This window comes from Aulonocara sp. 'chitande type north' Nkhata Bay, linkage group LG4, assembly GCF_057382095.1.
Source record: "Aulonocara sp. 'chitande type north' Nkhata Bay isolate Kocher_YH1m ecotype deep benthic linkage group LG4, A_spYH_male_GT1.1, whole genome shotgun sequence".
In the NCBI taxonomy this organism is placed as follows: Eukaryota; Metazoa; Chordata; class Actinopteri; order Cichliformes; family Cichlidae; genus Aulonocara; species Aulonocara sp. 'chitande type north' Nkhata Bay.
In genome coordinates, this window is record NC_141347.1 from 32,968,451 (window position 1) to 32,987,426 (window position 18,976).

General features: G+C 43.1%; 1 protein-coding gene across 1 annotated transcript in view; it reads left to right on the top strand.

Annotated features, from left to right (window-relative positions):
* The first annotated feature begins 595 nt into the window (after window positions 1-595).
* Window positions 596-18,976, top strand: part of syt3 (synaptotagmin III) — a 39,804-nt gene continuing 21,423 nt past the window's right edge. Inside the window, exons 1-4 of the mRNA XM_086290015.1 lie at window positions 596-869; window positions 8,702-9,009; window positions 11,012-11,420; window positions 17,589-17,984. Coding sequence (XP_086146141.1) covers window positions 11,276-11,420; window positions 17,589-17,984 — 541 coding nt within the window. The 5' untranslated portion in view covers window positions 596-869; window positions 8,702-9,009; window positions 11,012-11,275. The remainder of the gene's footprint in view (window positions 870-8,701; window positions 9,010-11,011; window positions 11,421-17,588; window positions 17,985-18,976) is intronic.

Here is an 18,976-nt window from a genome sequence, read left to right on the forward strand (position 1 = left end):
CTATCCCATCTCTGCTCTCCACCACCTGACATCCTAGCAACACCTCCTCTTCACACTACCCTATCCCCACCTCTACTCCCACCGTTTCTTCCTCTCATCCCACTGATGTTGCCATAAAAAAACGGCAACATTTTATGTGGCCCCCAACCCACTCACCACCAGCACTACATCACCTCTCCAGGGGCATCTGCGGGAGTATCATTATCTAATCATAGCTCTAATAAGTCCAAACAAGATCCTGGGTGCTTCCATGTACCCTGCAGGCTCAGAGAGGCCAGTACCCTCCACACCATTTATAGACCCCCCTCCATCCCTGCTTCCCACCAATACACACACACACTCCGGTACCCACAGGCCACTTCTCTCTCTCTTTTCCTCTACACGCCCCACATACATCAGTATGTCTTTAGCACTGGCTGGGCTGTACAGGCAGAGAGAGAGAAGAGACAGAGTATTAGTATTCAGAGCACAGTGAGGAAAAAAAGGAGAGGGAGCGAGCAAGCAGCAGAGAGAAAGAGAGAGAGAGTGAGAGGGAGGGGATAGTGAAATAGAGAGGAGGAAAAAACACAAGGAGGGGGAAAATATAAGAGAAGAACACAGGAAACGGGAGGGAAAAGAGGGGAGGGGAGATATATCATATTGTTCATTTCTCTCTCTTAGTCTGCCATCCCGGTTGCGCGGCTTACTGCTCGGTGCCGTCTTGGAGAGGAAAAGAGAGTGAGAGAGAGAGAGCGAGAGAGAGGAGGGGTGGACAGAGCGAAAGAGGGCGGAATGCCCCTTTACAGGCGTCGCATCTGACTAGAACAGCGGAGAATCTCGTAATTCGGAAATTGGTCAGATAGGAGGACACTGCTTTCTGCAACACCAAGGTAGGGAGACCTTCCCTTTTGTTGCCCCCTTTCAGGCAGCATGCATGCGGGTCTGTGATATCCGCGATGTATGCTTTATTCGCGTCATATCTCCTTTGATCCTGCATCCCGCACCGTGCTCTGCTGAATGTGCCCTAAATCTCGCAGCATGTGTCTGTTTTCCATGAATATTTAATGTAGATTATTTGTGCATCACTCTGGCTCTTCTGTATTGCATTCTGCCATTGCATATTCGAGCCTATAGTGGGATGCATGCTGTGTGGAGGCAGTCTATAAGGTAACGGAGGCTGGTCTAGCCCATATGACAGATACCAGTGTCACAAGTGTATTAATGGCAGCTATCCTCACAGACGACAGTGATTAAACTTTTTTTTTCCACGAGAACGACATGAGGTATGAGGCGAACAGACAGAGGGGTGCGCGCGCGAGCACGCAGAAAACACACAAGACAGGTTGACGTGCGTAATCCCCCTTCCACCCACACCCACACCCCAACCAGCCTACCCCACTCCCCCTCACCACCATCAAAGACACAGTTTCCTTCCCACCACAGAGAACCATATTTATGCAAATGGTCAAAAAAAGGAGAGAAAAAAACAGCCGCTGAGACACACTGACTCACCACTCTTACATGGTGCTAGGTGAAAAATGAAGTGAAGGCGGCCCGTTGTCTGTGTGTGTGTGTGTGTGTGTGTGTGTGTGTGTGTGTGTGTGTGTGTGATTACACTCCCTGTCTGTAAATAGGTCCCGCTCTGCAGCTCCACGGGCTGTGCAAGAGACAGGAAGAACAGTACCAGTATCCCACGGTTCCTGGCTGGCCACTTGCTCTCTATTTCCTGTCCCATGTTATAGATAATTTAAACACTTGCAGCTCCAACAGGCCCAGAGTGGCAGAAAGCTGTGAAAACCTCAACAGAAACCCTGATATGTGTGAATGGAGGATAGAAATAAGTGGGGATGAAAGGAGACACTGCCTTTTTGAAAGCGAAGGGGTGTTTGGTTGAATGTTTATTGAGATATATGGTCTTTAGCTGATATTAACACTCACCCACCTCATGTTATTTATTTGCTGAGAGGGTGTCCAGGAGCTATTATAGGACTGGCTAAATTGGAACAACCTCGAGGCTGAGGCTGAGCAAAGCTATTACCTCTAGTCAATAGACATTAATATCCCCATGCTCAATCTCGGCCTCATACAGCGCCAAGTCTGTCCCCGTGAAACCGCTCCAATGGAGTAACCAAAAAGATGTGTTGTAGTAGCCCTATCTGTTTACCCTTGTGCATCAATCCGTCACAGCCGAGTGAGCAAAGAGGAGCGATGATAGCATTGTCTCAGGCAGACATCGCTGTGGCCTCAAAAGGAAGTGATGCAAAACAGAAAGGAGGATATGCCGGCACTGGAGAGAGGTCATGACCTCAGTGCATCAGGCATACTCCTGACGAATAGGGAATGATCTGAGGATACAAGAGTACATCGATTTGAGGTGGTATAAAACATGATACAGCCCAGCAGGGTAGAGCGCAGCTGATAGCATCAAAGTCCAGAATAGAGAGGATAGGGTCACGGGGCCAAGATGCCAGTCTACGGAGTACGGCTGACTTGAAATGAGAGAAAAAAAAGTTAATGTGAAAACTGCCAAAACATCAGAAGTGTGAAATTCACTTAAACACTTAACCGAATTAGCAGACTTTCAAAACAAAAACATAAACAAAACCTTTCAGGCAAAAACGAGAGGTTCAATTAGAGATGACTTCCAGGTACAGATGAAAACAAAAGAAGGCGCGTGGCAGCAGATAGAAAGACTTGAAAGCACGTTCAATGAGATCCGCCTGAAACATCCTATTAGGTATAACCAATGGATTAGTCTCCTTTGTCTACAGAAGCATTATGTTCTGACATAAAAAGGTTCTGACTGGTCTCAGTTTTGTAATTATGAAGGTGTTCAGTTTTACCTCCATGAAAATAGTTTGACATTTTAGCAATAAACAGTAATTCTGTTTAGACCAACCTTAAGAGAGAAAGGAGCTGAATAGGAGGAAAAGAGGGTTTTATGATCTTACACCGCCTCAGACTGTGGGGTGAACTGAGAAATTAAATTCCAGAAAAAAAAAACAACCAAAAACTCAAGGTAATACTACAACTGCTGTTTCCACTGCTGATGATATCGATCCAGGTGCCTTTGAACTGGAAAAACGAAAATTGTAGAAGACCCACATGTGATGTATTTCATTCAGCACACAGACAAATATATTATTATGCTAAATGACCATATTGGGTTGCAAAAGATCACAGGTTTGTGGTAAGCATCTGAATGTCTTCTGCTTCTTATTCAGCAGACAGCAGCGACTCACATGTCTTATCACTGTAATTCCCGAACCCGGCTGAGGTGTGTGATTCTTCCTTCAGAGGCAGATTCCACATACAGATTTCAGCTTTCACTCCCGCTCTCCAACATGATCCTTGTTACTGAAAAACCTGCCCCCTGGGTTTTTATCAAATTCACATTCGCCACACTCAAGGATTTCTGTTTTGTTTGTAGCAGCTGTCGGTGGAATTTCTGAGCGAGGGAGGAAAAACCACTGTAATTCTTGTGTGAGGGAGGTGCTGCGCTAAAAAATAAGAAATCCAATCCCCCCCCCCCCCCCCCCCCCCAAAAAAAAAAAAAAGAAAAAGAGAAAAATATAGAGAGAGTGCATTCAATATTAGATAAATATTTATTACACTATGCCCCAGCCATATGAAATGGGAGTAGTGCTGGGTTGGTTTGTTTTTTTGGTGCTTTTACTCAGACTTTGGATGTGGTTTCTCTTTATAGTTTGGATATTTTATGCACCTGAGAGGAGCCCCCAAATCTGTCCTTACTGTGCAAATGTAAGAAATCCCTTCATTAAAAGGGGATGCAAATATAAATGCCTCATCTGCTTTATCACCTGTAAGTCGCAATGAGGATGTAAAGGCTGCAATGAGCCTTTAAAAATGAGTAATTTATCCTAAGTGATTAACGGGAGGGGGCAGCCAGGGGTTTGGCATCTTGGTGAAGGACACCTGTGTAGCTTTGAACTTGCAGTCTCTTTCGTACTGATACAGCCCTGAATTTGGGTTTACATCCATTAAAGCTACTAACCGGTGTCTGGTGCGACTGGCCCTTTTTTCCTGGACAGATTTAGCTCATGATCTGATTGGCTTGCTTCATCTCATCCAGCTCCCATCTCCTTCCCGTTAACGTGATTTGGCAAGACTGATTGCTTTTTTTTCTCCGTGGAGTGATTACGCTGTGACCTTGCGCTGCGTCCTGTCTCCTCTGCCCAGTCGGACAGTGACCTTACTGGTCGACTGGTCTGTGTTGTGGCGTATTCGTTCCCTGTGTGTATTGATCCCAGGCAGAACAGCAGTCAATGGAGCGTCTGTGGGAGGCTTAGTGTTGCTCTGTACAGTAAAGTAGTAGGGCGCATTTCTGGGCATGCTGCTATCTCAGTTGAATGCTCCATCACCATGTTTCTAAAGGCATATTCATCGGCGAATAACCATCTTCTGTAAATATTTTGCTTGTAGTAAATTGCATCGCCCAAAACCTTGATTACCATTGTTGCTGTGTCACCCTCGCCGCCAGCTTCCTGTTTTTTTTCCCTGCCCTTCTCTGCTCCAATTTTTTCCCCTCCCTCTTTATCTGTCTCGCCTCCAATTTAATGTCAGCATCTCTCTTATCCCTCTCTCGCCGTCTCCCTATTCCACTGTCTCTTGCTATACAATCGTTCTTTCTGTCTGTCTCCTCCATTTCTTTTTTGCCTCTCCCTCTTGATGCTTTCACTGGCATTTGAGGCGTACAGTTTTGTGCCAGACAGCCATTTCTCAGATTGAGATATCCCAGGTTTTAAGTCACTCAGACAGATTTGCTATCTTAATGGGCGAGAGTAAGGGTGGGGTTGTTGGAGGAGGGCTTGTGTTGCTTTTTGATTTGCCAATTTTGGATTAATTTCTGTAATAGGTTGCGGTGAGATGGAAAGATAAATGGAATCTGCATTAACTGAGTTTCCTGCACTGATAAAACAATCTTGCTTGCATTATCAGCATAAATCTAACAAAACAGTGCGTGCACAATCAGCTTTCTTGCATGGAAAAAAACATATTTGCAAGTAAAATCAAATTTTCATATTCATCTGGTCATTTTTTAAAAGCGATATCCACTTAACTTTAAAAGTTTCAATTGTCTATTTTTAATTAAAACAAGTGAAATTCGATGCTGGTAGTAACACGGTTTTTGGCAGTAACATGCATCTAATTATCTTTTCAAATTAATGAAGATAATTAGTGAAATTCAAATGGGATAACTTCTCATTACTTTTTGACTTTTGAAGAGCAGTGAGTCACTGTTGACAGAGATCATGGCATGGCATTACTTCCCAGCTCTTTTAATGATAAGAGCACCATCCCTTTGCTCACACGAGTCCATGCTGACACTGGGATTGAGATCAATCCAGCAACCCACTGCACTCAAGGTGTCACAGCCTCTCTAATCTAACATGAAAGTAAATATAACTCAACCTGGGCAAGTGAACTGTAAATATCCACATCCATCCACAATCTTTGCCACTGCAAATTCCCAAATGCCCCCCAGAAAGGCTACAATATTAACAGGAAACTGCAGACTATAGAAAAAAAGCAGGTGTTGGTATAATGTATCCAGATGTCTACTGAGCTTAGTATAAAGTCCTTCTAGAAGCACATCTTGCCACTCGGCAGCCATTCTGGCAATGCCTCGAGAGAGGCTCGATATTAATGTTGATGGTTATTGAGATATCAGCAAGGCCTGGGGAACATTTAACCAGACAACCCGATATCACACCAAAACTTGTAATAGACACACAAGTCCGCTGTGTGTATTTCATGCTTTGCCTCTCCAAAACATGAAGTGGACATGTATACAAAAGTTTTATTACCAGCACGAGGACATAGCGAAATATCTCCCTTTGCTGTTACTGCAACTTCCTGCAACTTCTGCATGCAAATCTTTTTCACGCTTTTTAGAATCAAAGCGTGAAATAGACACACTGGACCGGCGTAGCTATTACACGTTTTGCTGTAATACTGGGTTTACCCAGATGAGAAAAGCCTTGAGCTCCAGGGAGATCATCCAATACACACTAAGCTATGTTTGTTCAACTCGCAGCAGAGACATGGAGAGCTATAAAAACTGCCACGGTCAAAGTCCAAACTTTCTGAGCCAGTCCCTGCGACAAATCCTCTCCGTCTGATGGCAAAACAAGGCAGACAGAGCAACGTCCCAAGCAAGAAGAGATCCTTAAAAAGCCAGCAACCAACATCAATAATGGACCTGAACACAAAATGAAAATGAAAAAGCGCACCGCCACAAAAGACCTGGTGTCGGGACCTCATCGCAGACATCAAAGTGACAGGACTAAGAGGGGAATGGGTAGTAAAGGCAGGGTTAGTCAGGATGAGGGCCTAACTAACTTTAACTGGAATATACAAATTACATGCAAAGGCTCAAAGGTCTAATTTATTAAGGGCTCAATCCAGAGTACTAAAGTCAACAGCATCAGTGTTCATTCTTTGGGTACGCTAAATAAATTCTAATGCTAATTCACATTTTGGATGTAGGTAGCAAAAAAACCCCCAGAAATTACACTTTCCTACACATTTACTAATTAACCACATACTGATATAATGATTAGATAATCCGATAACACAAATCTGAGATAGTCATGAACCTCTACAGTGCAAATATGTCACAACAACGACACAGCTGGTTCATTTTTTCCCCCAGTTTAGCTGTTGACTGGTTCTGAGGGGGCAGCAGCATCTTTTCCTTTACTGATTTCTACTTTAGATTTCTGCTTGGGATTCTTTGAGTGCTATGATTTCCTTTTATAATGCATAAAAGTGTAACTAACGTGCATCATTTTTCCTGCTACAAACTGCCCGACACAGCTTCTCAAAAAGCTATGATGCTTTTTTGCTGTTGAAAGAAAGATTCCAGATGGGGTAAAATATCTCCATCTCCTCCAGCTTTGTGATTGTACTGAACAGAGAAACTTGAACAGCATTGTGTTTGCGGCCTGAAAAGCCTGCACTTGAACAGATTAGCTGGGCTTAAATAAATTGATCACTTCGACAGGGCACCTATTTGCTCATTTCTAACTCCACAACTGTATTTTGGCTGTACTAGAGTAGCTTTGCATGACTCACTCCTCAAGCTCCTCCCCCATAAAGGCAACTTTCTTATAAGCCATCTTACTCCTGAGTGGCTGTCTCTCGCAAACAGAAGATTTGAAAAGTGGGTGATTTGGGGGCTTCTCTCCCCATAGCAAAGGCCATGTGCCTACGATGGCCATATTGAAAATATCCACTCTCATTTAGTTTATACACAGAAGAGGCAAAGAAGAGAGCGCTGGAAGGGTGCAGTGGGTGAAGACGAGTATCAGGGGGGTGATTTGTGACAGAAGTATAGCAGCAAGAGTGAAAGGGAAGGTTTACAAGATGTTAGTGAGACAAAAAGACAGGAGGCAGAGATGTAGGTTGCAGAGTTGAACATGCTAAGATTTCACTGGAAGTGACCAGAAAGGACAGGATTAGAAATGACTATGTCAGAGGGAAAGATTATGTCGAGCGCTTTGGAGACAAAGTTAGAGAGGGAAGGCTGAGATGGTTTGGACATGTGCACAGAAGAGATAGTGGACAAAGGATGCTGAATAGAGAGATGCCAGGCAGGCGAAAAAGAGGAAGAGGCTTGTGGATGTGATGAAGAAGGAAATGCAGAGGGTTGATGTGACAAAGGAGAATGGCAGGATTAGGGTGAGATGGAAGCAGATGATTCATTGTGGTGACGCCTAAAAAAAGAAGAAGAAGAGAAGTGTCAGAAACTGAGCGCCTCAAGTAATAGTGAAGAAAACCATGACCGGTTTTCTTTAAGAGGAAAAAATTAACAAAATAAGATATTGGGGTTTAGTCAAGATACAGTTACAATGTTATAGTTCATGATACTAATTTAACCCTGTTCCTCTTCTTTTCCTAAGATTAATTTTTTTTAGTGTATAGACTGACCGACTTTCATTATGTGACTGAGAGCAAACAAGACAGGGGAAGTGTGTTTCTGTCTTCAAGCAGAGGGACAGAAAACTTGAAAGGGTTTGGAAGCATTTCTTGTTTCTGATCTTGTTCGGAGTGAAATATGTCTTTGCCTAATGCAGTGATTGATGGAAGGCTGGGAGACAGATGGACACATAAGGAGCACTTTGCTAGGGAGGTGCCACTCAGTGCACAAAGACTGACGCTGACATTTCACAGAACAACATACATCAAATGATCAATAGTCCTTCCCCTGTCTGACGAGGTACCTTGCTTGAGAAATAGGGCCGCTGCTTTGCAAGGACAAAACAGCTCAGTGGAAAAGTGAGCTGACCTCTCACCACGAACATTGTTTTGCCAGTGATTTATTTTCCGACCACACCACTTGTACAAGATAAGGTTTTTGGCCAGGACATGTTCAATACTGGTGGTTTTTGGAGCAAATCTGTAATATCAGACACAAGTTTGCACACGTTCTTTGGTCAGAGTCCCTGGAGACTCAGACACTGTGAGAAACTGGAGTTTGGGCACTGACCTGTTTTTATTTTGACAGAATGAGATCGGAATTAAAGGCAGCATGCTAAAGAAGGCCTGTTTCCTTTGAATGAAAGGCTCATGAGCAAACACTTAAGAGAGTCAGACTTAATGCATCTAATTATATCTCAATCTGATGTTTGTGGGATTTTTGAGTCCCCTGTTGTCTTCATTCACCTTACTGATTGATTGATTCCTAATGTTCTTCCAGGTTCTGTTGAAAAAGATCTCCACGACTGACAGTGACATCCAGTCCACGCTGATGTGCTGGCAAGGCCAAGGATCCCGATGCATTCCACCAATTCCTGCTGGAGCTAGATGACTAAGAGCTCAGCACAACAGGCTCCCATTTCTGATCTTGGAAACATTAGGAAAATAACAAGATAAAGGTTATGCATGCACTGCAGGCATAACTCCACGCTCCTCAGCCAAATCTGTTTGCAAAGAAAATTTCACACGTAGTGTCTCCACACGGCCTTGCAACATGGCCCACAACCTGAAGAGCTGAGTTCAATAAAGGTAAAACACATAAGTAATATCTTTAATTTAGATTTTTCTTTCAGTTTGACTTTTGGTACACAATTTTTAATCTATGAAAGAAAAGAAAAAAAAGCCAGAAACCAGGCGCACTCTCTTAAAGTGTTTGTGGTTTCAGTATATTTATCTTTTAGAGACTCACTGGAAGAGAGCTCACAATTATCTGAATTACTCTGTAATTACAGTAAAAAGTGTTTTAGTTTGAAACATGACATACGTTTCCAAAATGACTGACCCACTGGTCAGTTTTCGACAACAAACTAATCACGGTTTCCCCAGGAGATAATTGACAGCAAGGCCCTGTGAAATTAAGGGCGCACCATATTGAGTGAAGGATCCGGCATTATTCAAAGGCTCCTGTTTAAGGGATAGGAAATAAAACTCGCTCTATTTAGTTCTCTATAAAATACACAGTTTTAGCTGTATATTGTTGGTCATAATTTAATTTCTTCATTTCACCAAGTGGTGTGTAAATGCACAGCCATCCATCCACTGTCTAATCTTAATCAGTTTTTATTTTATTTATATTGCACCAGATCACAACAACAGTCACGTCAAGGTGCGTTGAGGCTTAAACTTACTGTAAATTGATTAGTTTTAATTTTGCTATAGTCATCTCAAGGTGTTTTATGTTAAAACGTGAAAGAGCACACACTTGACGACAGTGGGGATGAAGAACTCCCTTGTTAACATTGATAACACTGTGTCTTTTCAGATGTGCAGGCTGCCAGTTCCATAGGCATTAATGCACCATCATACATCAGAGATGCAGGTTTTTGAATTGAGCACCGAAAACAAGCCACATGGTCCCTCTGCCCTTCTGTCTGGAAGACGCAATGTCTGTGTTTTCCACTAAGAATTGAAAATTTTGATTTGTCTGACCACAGAAGAGTTTTCCAGTTTCCTCAGTCCATCTCAAATAAGCTTCCAGTGAAGACGGGGGTGATCTTCAGTACATGATGGAGCTTTAACCTCCAGTTGTGAATCACTCAGTAACTTGTGTTAGCAGACAGGGATTTCCACGACAGGATCATACCTGTTTTGAATGCAGTGCCACTTGAGGCTCCGAAAGTCACGGGCATCCCTTTGCACACTGAATCTTTTGATGATATTGTATACTGTAGGTGATGGCATTGTCAAAGTCTTCACAATCTTACATTGAGAAATATCATTCTGAGGTTGTTCTACAATTGTAGATCCAGGTTTTTTACAAACTGGTGAGCTTCTGTCCATCTTTACTTTTGAGACACTCTAGCTCTCTTAGATGCTCTTTTTATGCCCAGTCATGTTTCTCATCTGTTGCTAATTAACCTAATTAGTTGCTAAATGTTCCTCCAGCAGCATCCTTTTGGTTTGACGTTGACAATAATTGCATCATAATGCTTTTATTTACATTTTACATGCCATCCCAACTTTTTTGAAACCGGTGTAATAGAAACACAAGGTTAAACTTAGGGTTGACTTAAGAGTTTAATTCATTAATATAGTTGCATATACATTAACATGTCATTTAACCTTGTGGTGCCTTTATTTGCCCAAGAGCCTTCTGCTGCCATGTGCTTAGAGGAGGTGGGAGGATGAAATTTGAGCAATGTGTCCTGCCTGTAGGAGCGTTCAAGAAAGTCCACACATGTAAATGTTACGTTTTTGTGTGCAAGTTTTGTCTACCAGATGAAAAAAAATCATCAACAGTCCTCATCAGCACGACCAGCAACTAAATACTTAATCACACATCAGAAATTTTAGTTTTGCCCTCAACAAGATCAAATTTTCTCACCCTTTCTTCATTTTTCTCTAATCGGTCTTCATAGTGTATGCTAAAGCAATATTATAGAGCCAACCATCTATCAGGGAGTTGCTGATGGTTCTGGCATTCATGTTCACACTTAATGGCTAAGGTGACCAGTCTGCCAGAAACTTGATTTGTCTCCTTTTATGTCCTCACATCTCAGGTCTCCACTTTCTCTCATTTTATCTCTTTCAGGGAAAGTGAGAGGGGCGGGTGCTGCTCACTCATTCATGGGCACATCAGTCTGGCCTCTGCGATCCAGCCTGCAGAGCCCCTCGTGTTCTTGCTTTATCACAGCTGTCCCCTCAACTTCCTCTGCCTAATCGCTCTCAGCTCGCACCTTGTAAAAGGTGGACAGCCCAAAACTGTGCTTACCCAAGCGCCGTCCGATAGGTGAGGGCGGCGAGGGCTGCGCTGTCATTGGCTGACTGCTGGTGAGAGTGCGATGCGGATTGGAGGATGTCAGGGGACTGGGATGAAGACCTGTGTAAGAAGGCGCTGGTGTTGGTGGAGGAGCTGTGCTTCAACACGAGGGGTTACAGCCAGAACGAACGCTGCCAGGAGTTCATCTTCCTGAGGAGGGGCAACAGGCCGATTGATACAGGTAACACACACACCTGGTGCTTCTTACAAACAGTGATTCAATAAAAGATGGATGTAACGTGCGTGTTTGCAAAGTGAAGTCAACGTGGAAATGACTTAAACCTACATGCTCTGGAAAAAAGAGAGAGAAAAAAGGCCCTCAGTTCCCTTCATCAGTGACCTCAATAAACACTTTTTGGATAACCTTATGTGCTCAACCACAAGTTCCACTTACTAAAATTATAAGAGAAGGATTAACCAGAGTATCCAGAGCAGTCAGTGCTGTGTGTTGTGTACTCAGATCCACCCCTTATTTGTCAAAGCAACACAGGAGCAATACTGGAAACCCTTAACACGAATGTGACTCCTCTAACCAGTGGATAACACCACAGCGGCGTTTAAATACAATCTATGCTTATGAATCAAGTTTGGCAGTTCATTGGTGTTTTAATGCTATTTTTCTTTTGTTTTAAACTTATAATTATTTCTATAAAACCTCAGTGAAATCTGCCTTATTCTGGGAACAGACTACATGAAATGAGCCTGATCATGCAGAAGATATAAGGTGTCACTTGGTAACAAAGTGGTTGTCATGTTGTGTATGCAGTCTTTTTTCCCTCTTTTTTTTGCAACAGTAAATAGGCTGATATTTATGTAGAGCTTTTCTGCTTTTCTGATCAGTGTGAACTGCTCTAATACTAAACGGAGGCTTTTAAGGTCTTGGTTCCCTCAATTCTGCAAGCTTGACCGATATAAGCACAGAGATCTCAGTCAGCAGTCAGGAACTTTCTTTCTCTGCAATTTATTGATTTTTCAAGATTCTCCCCTTTTTTTTTTAAATTTTGTGTTTTACAAAAATTGCCAGTTAAGCCTACTGCTTCCTGCTTTATGCCAAGTTCAGTCTACACAATACCAGCATGATTACAGCCAAATCTGGAAGGCGTTGGTTAGGAGCTGACTTTGGAAATGAAATTGTTTATTGTTGCACTACAGTTGATTGAAAACCAAAGTTGAATCTGGGAACCCTGTGTTAGGGTTAGGGATGTTGGCATGTTAGTATGTCTTTGAGTCCTCAAAGGTTCTCGAATTTCACAAAGAGAGATCTGCCAGCAACTGTAAACATTACAGAGCAAAAGAGGAGTGATGTTGCTTTTGTAGCTTAGGGGGGCTGTGAAATCGCGAGCTAGTGCCTCCTTCCTGATGACGTCAAACACACTGTGAATGACAGAATGATTGATCAGGGAGCCACCTATGCTCTGTCTTGTCCTTCAGTCAGAAAAGAGGAAGATTTTATTACTCTATAATGGCCCGATCTGACATAGCGACCAGAAATTAGGTAGCCTGTGCTCAGCATTAAAGCAACACCTTATTCAAGAAATGCCCTTGAAGTATCAAAGACTCATCAAACCCTGCAGTTTGTAATTTACTCCTTCACGCAGAGCAGGAACAGCCTGATTTGAATCAGTTTAAATGTACTGCGAAGAAAATGAGCTTTCACCGTGGACAAAGTAGCAAAACTTTCCAAACATCTGCAGCAGAATAAATAACCCTTATGCTGCGCGTCCATATGCTCAGTAGATTTCAAAAACTCACAATCTTAGCAAAATATGCCTAAATATCCAGAGACTTGCCATGGCTGATCTGTATGTTTTGATGCTTTTTTTCTCACCCGCCATGAAAACAAACTAAAGTCAGCTTTGATTTTCAATTTAATCTTTTCACAAGGACCACAGTGGCTGGACTCTCTCTGAAGGGAGGAAAATGTGAACTTAGCAGACACCTTTCAAGCCTACAGCGAAGGGAATGGTGATACTATAAAAAGATTTGGGGTATTGCTTTAAGGAACTGCTCTTTTTAATATAGACATGATTGAAGGTTTAAGTATTCCATTATGGACCAAATGAAGTTTTACACCAAAGGCCTTCTTCTAAAACTGGAACTCTTTTTTGTAGGTTTTGTCCCGAAAGAGGTAAGAGCAAAAGATTCTTTTTTAGTACTGACTTGTCACAGTGACTTTAAGGTATGATGAGGCAAAATGTTAAGAAGAGTGCTCACATTTAAGGATGGTTAGAGGTACTGTGCACTCACAACAACAGACCATGAAATATTCACGTTCTCGACTGAAGTGGCTAAGGTACAAGTCCATCCCATTTCTTTTATGATCCCCAAAAGAGTCTCGGTAGAATTCTGTGATTGTTATCTCAGAGCTGGATTATAAGAATATATATATTTATATCATCACATCCTTTGCCAGAGTGAATAGGTACACCCTGCTGCACTGTGGATGAGATTATTGTGTGTAGGTTCTTAGTGAGCCATTTGGAAGTGCACTGTGCTGTTATGCAGATTAGCATGGATCTGTGGCTCAGTGTAGATTAGCCTGGATTGCCTGTGTGTTGCCTCCGGAGATTTGGATGGCTCTGAGAAGAAATGTCATGCCATGGTTTTAGGCGCTGGCCCCCACCGCTTACCAGCTGTGATTTTTCGGTGTTTGCTGATGGAAGTCCGCGGTCCCTCGGAGGATCGCGACCGCTGAAAGCTGTCAGTGAATGACTTGTAAGCAGCGGAGATGTGTTTGATGTGGAGCAATGTACGACTCCCAGTGGGCTTGCATCAGTCGCTGACTGACAGGAAGTCTCAGTCCCTCTTCACGGCGTACTACAGAGGCCTTCTACCCACACACCTACCCGCCTGCTGACTCGCTTTTTATGCTTTGTGGATTAGCGATGGATCTTTGGCAGGATCAGCGCTCAGGAAGTTACAGCGACTGCCCTAAAGAGAGACAAATGGAGGCGAGTGGCTTGGCCCCCGACAGTCCCTGCACACATTTGATCACAGCCACGTCTTATCAGCGCACCCTGATCTGCCAACTGCACACAACCTACTCCTCTAGCTCCTCGCTTTGTTTTTTTCCCCTCTCCAGATCAATACATTAACCTTTCTCATCCTCAAACTCCTCCCCTCTTTGGGTTTCGCTCTAAATCACTGTCAGCTTGTTTTCCCCAATCTCTCCTTTTCCCTTGCTCTCTCTCTCTCACACTCTCTTTGTATCATTTCCTGTGTGGTTTCGAGCCTTTCACACATGGTGTGGTAATTGTATCAGCTTTATCAACCCCCCACCCCCTCTTCTCTCTAGAAACAAAAAGGAAGAATTGACCCAGTCATCGTATATGTCTGTTGCAACATGCGCACCAATCTGTTTTTAAGCCTTTCTATGTTTGTAGCAGCCCTACATTTTTTTCCCACCCCTCATCACGGCTGTCTTTATTTCTCTTTTGCCTCATTCCTTTACCCCCCCCCCCCCCCCCCTTCCAACATTTCTTCCTTCCTGTCTCCTGATCTCAGTTATCATGTTCTCTCGTGCTTTGCTTTTGCTTTTTTCCTTCCCCCCCATTCGTCGCTCCTCAATTCCCACCTCATCGTGTTCTCCACCACCGATCTATGTCCCTTCGCCTATCCTCCACCTCCACGGCCCCCCAATCATATCTTTTGAACAAGTGCTGATTAATGACATACAGGCTGATGAATAATTCACCAAAGAGAAGCTGAGGCAAAGCAGGGGGGAGACAGATAGAAGGTTGGGGTGACGAACAAAGAGAGTGAGAGAGAGCATGCAGAGGCAGACAGCATGGGGGAAAAAATGACAGCGAGGAAAGAGGGGTGTTTGAGGGGATTACATACGAGAGAGTGAAAGAGAACGTGAGGGAGGGCGGATGGAGACAGTAGGCGAACCAAGTTCCAGAAGATGTAGCCCTGGGCTGAAGGATTGGCTTCTGTTGTCTTGTTTTCATTCATTTGCTCTCAGTCTTGTTGTCAGCCGGTTACAGATAAAATGTAATTCTTCTTTGTTTGATTTAAAAGTGCTTATGTCTTTGTCATGCCCATAAAGGCACTCTGAAACAAAGTAAATTAAGACGAAAGGGAGGTTAAGGCCTTTGTGTGAGACTTGTGGAGGTTTGGAAAACATTTCCTTCTGTGGGTGAGACAAAGTTATAGTATGCAAAGGTCGTGCCTGGCCCGCCTGCGGACAGAAAAAACTCTTAATTGGTGACCTCGTGTTCTGGATGCAGCTCAAGAGGGCAAAAGGTAAAAAATTTTTTACTTATATGCCGCAAGGTGCAGAGGAGTACACAGTCTGGGAAATCTGAACGCTGTGTCTTACTTGGTCTGCTTACAGTGATTGAATATTCATGTTCAGGGCTCTGGGCCTGTAGTTCATTTTGATTCTGATTGGTCCGTTTGTCATGAAAGTCGTCAGACCAAAAGATGCTATTTATAAAAAGACTTCAAATGGTCCGGGATAAGAATACATACTCATTGTATATTCGGTCTATTTATTAATTAATATTCATATAATATTTATAAGGTATTTACAAATGTATTAATTTATAATGAATTTACAAGTCAGAGTGTCCAGCATGCGCACATGTGCCCACTCCTCAGCAGAAGTTATAAAGTTTCCCGGCCCAAGAGCTCTGTCAGCGGCTGCTGCTGCTGGAACTGTCCAGCAGTCTGGTGCTGAAATGGCTCTTTTTTTGTATTTTTTATTTTATTCTGCTCACTTTCTACATACGGATGAGTCATACTCCACCCTTCACCATCCCAAACACCCACATCCTCACCCTCACATATCCACACGCAGAAAACCCTCAACCCCACCCTCACTCCACAGTTACAATCCTCGAGCCATCACACATTAAAAAGCTCATAACCGTGAGGAAATGCAGGATGACACTGCATAGAGACATCACTGTCGGTGTTGGTGTTTTTTTAATTGCTACCCCCACCCAACCACCCCACCGCCTCCTCTCCTTCTCTAAGAACATCCACTCTGCCAGCGTTTGCCCTCATTTTAAGCTCAGGATTCAAATTTGGGATGTGAGCTTGAGGGGATGGCTGCATATTGCTATTTACGCCTACAGCAGGTTCCCTTTCCTGCCTCTGCCGCTCCGTGATGCGTGATTTGTAGATAATGTGGTGATGTTGGGAGCGATGTGCGTGCGTGTGTGCGCGTGTGGATTGTTCATCATGCAGTGGTTTATTGTTGATTTCTCAGACATATGTATGCGTAACATGTTAACGTGTAAAATACCAGATGCATGCTGATGAAGACGCTTTTTAAAAAAATGCCTCAGCAGCTATTGGATTACATTTGGTACACACAATCATGTTAGAATTGATCTCGTAAGCATGCTCAAACCACTGCTAAACATAGACTGTATACAAAAATGTGCGCAACCACTGTGATGTTCAGTTGTGCATCCTTGGTCTGAGCATTTTGACCATCGCAGTCTTGTTTTTGGTAAACTGGACATGATAAGCGGATGCTGCATTTTACTAAGAAACTTGCAATGTTATGGGGAAATCCTGGCGAAACATGAAACCAGGTAACATTTTTTAGCCTTTTATGGGTTTATTTAGCTTTTGACTTCAGGAGCAATTAAAGCACTGCAGACTAAGCTTACCTAACCCCAAATCAATAGAGCAAACAGACAAGTGTCCGTCCTCCTAACTCATTAAAATATAAAAACTTGTTATTAAACACATGCGCTGCTTGTCTCTACCTTGACTGTTACATTATTAGTATGACTGAAGTTTGCAGCTTGCACATAGGTCCAACAGAGATCACAGCATACCCTACTTTGCTGTTTTTGTTATTCCAATGGGGACCATACTGTACCAAATAAAGGTCATGGTGTATACAAATAGACTTGAAGTTTGCAAATGAGGCCATAAACTCCTGAAAAAAGGAGAGAATGAGGGAGCTTTTCATAATAAGGACTTTTTCCACATAGTTTTTCTCCAAGCAGAGGATTTGCCCCCTGTTGGCCTTTTGCAGGTTTAAGGTACTTCCAAGCTGGCTTCACGGTTCAGATGTCCATCTTTAATATCCAAGCTATGGCCCTTGGCAGCGCTTTCTTTAGCATTGTTAGCATTGTTGTGTTGCAGTGTGGGAGTGGGCTGTGCTTGCAAAGATTTTTTTTCTCGGAGCTCAGATTTTAAAAAAAACACAAACATTCAGGGCTAACCCTGCCAGGCTCAGTGCAGGAAAATCGTGTAAAAATCTCAAGAGTTTAACTTGTTGGTTAAATAGAGGTTACAAAAAAGTGCACTCTCAGAAGTGTTATCTTGGCTAGAGACTTGTAAGTGTTAACTCGTCTCTTTACCTTCTTCCTGTGGTCCTCTGCAGAGATCTCTGTCAGTCTGCTGTCGGTCATTGTGACATTCTGCGGCATCGTCCTCCTCTCCGTCTCCCTTTTCGTCTCCTGGAAGCTCTGCTGGCTACCATGGCGGGACAAGGAGGGCGGAGGTCTGAGCCTGACATCGGGGTTGCTTCCTGGAACCGCCGGTGTCGGAAACCTTGCAGCTGCCGGGGGCTCGTCACTCTTACCCCCGCTGCTGCAGAGGAAAGAGGGCCACTCCTCGTCCTCGCTCTATCCCACCCTTGGCCAGCAGGGCCAGCACCACCCCCATTTCTCTGACCTAGTGGGGCTGGAGAGGGGTGAGGTCGGAGGCGTGGTTGGAGGGCCAAATGAGACCCAGGAGCACTCCTACCTGGACATGGACACCTACCCCAACAATGCTGGTGAGAGAGCAAAGACACGCAAACATTCATTTCAGCCAGGCTGAAAGAGCGATGCAATGTCTCCGTCAATACCCTCTCATTTTAATATACTCACAGGGTAGTGAATTTAATATGTTTACCTACATGCTGTAAAATAATTTGTCTGAACTGTAGCACTATGATGAATGTTGACCATTACTGCGTGTATATAAATGGGCTTCAGTGGTGCTACACTCAAGGAATATTACTTTTTCATCGTACTGGCGTGGTCTTTTATTACAGACATTTATTTAGTAGTAAAATTTAAAACAAGTGGTACACACATCTTTTAGGATCTAAATGACAAAAAATATAATGTGCAAATTTGTTATTTTATTATTTTTTTAAATAATTTTTGGAACATATGATGCAGGTGAGTGGCTGATTTACAACCTAAAGACCTCTGATTCCCGCCACCTGATAAATATATCTTTCCATTTAGCTCTGTTTTGTTCTTCTTGAATGCTGAAGGAACTCTACTAGTAGCTCCTTGGCTGCTTAACTGTCCTTAGCAGCTAGTTTTATCAGAGCATGCTTGCAGAAAACACCTGCATGCAGACCACAGTGTCAATTTCATTTTAGCTTATGAGCCACACACAGCCCAATTCCATCTCAAGGGGGATGAACTGGTAAAACCGCTGCCTAATAACCTGTAAAAAATACTCTGTCCAAAAGTTCCCTTTCTTTTGGTGTATAGCTGTGCAAGTACGTTCTGAAAACACTCAGATTTAATCAGCCGTCCATTTAGATAATAGATTACGAACATCCTGAGATGTCTCAAGAAAAATGAGGGCAATTTCAGCAATATATATGAGTTTTTCCCACATTCAGTCAGTATACTGTCATTATAAAGAAACACTGCTAAATTAAAGAAGCACATGATCAATTCTTAACGAGCTGCAGCACAATGCTTCCTTTTGCAAAATACAGGGAAAATTCCCAAATCTATGACCTCCTCTGCAATTTTCACACTT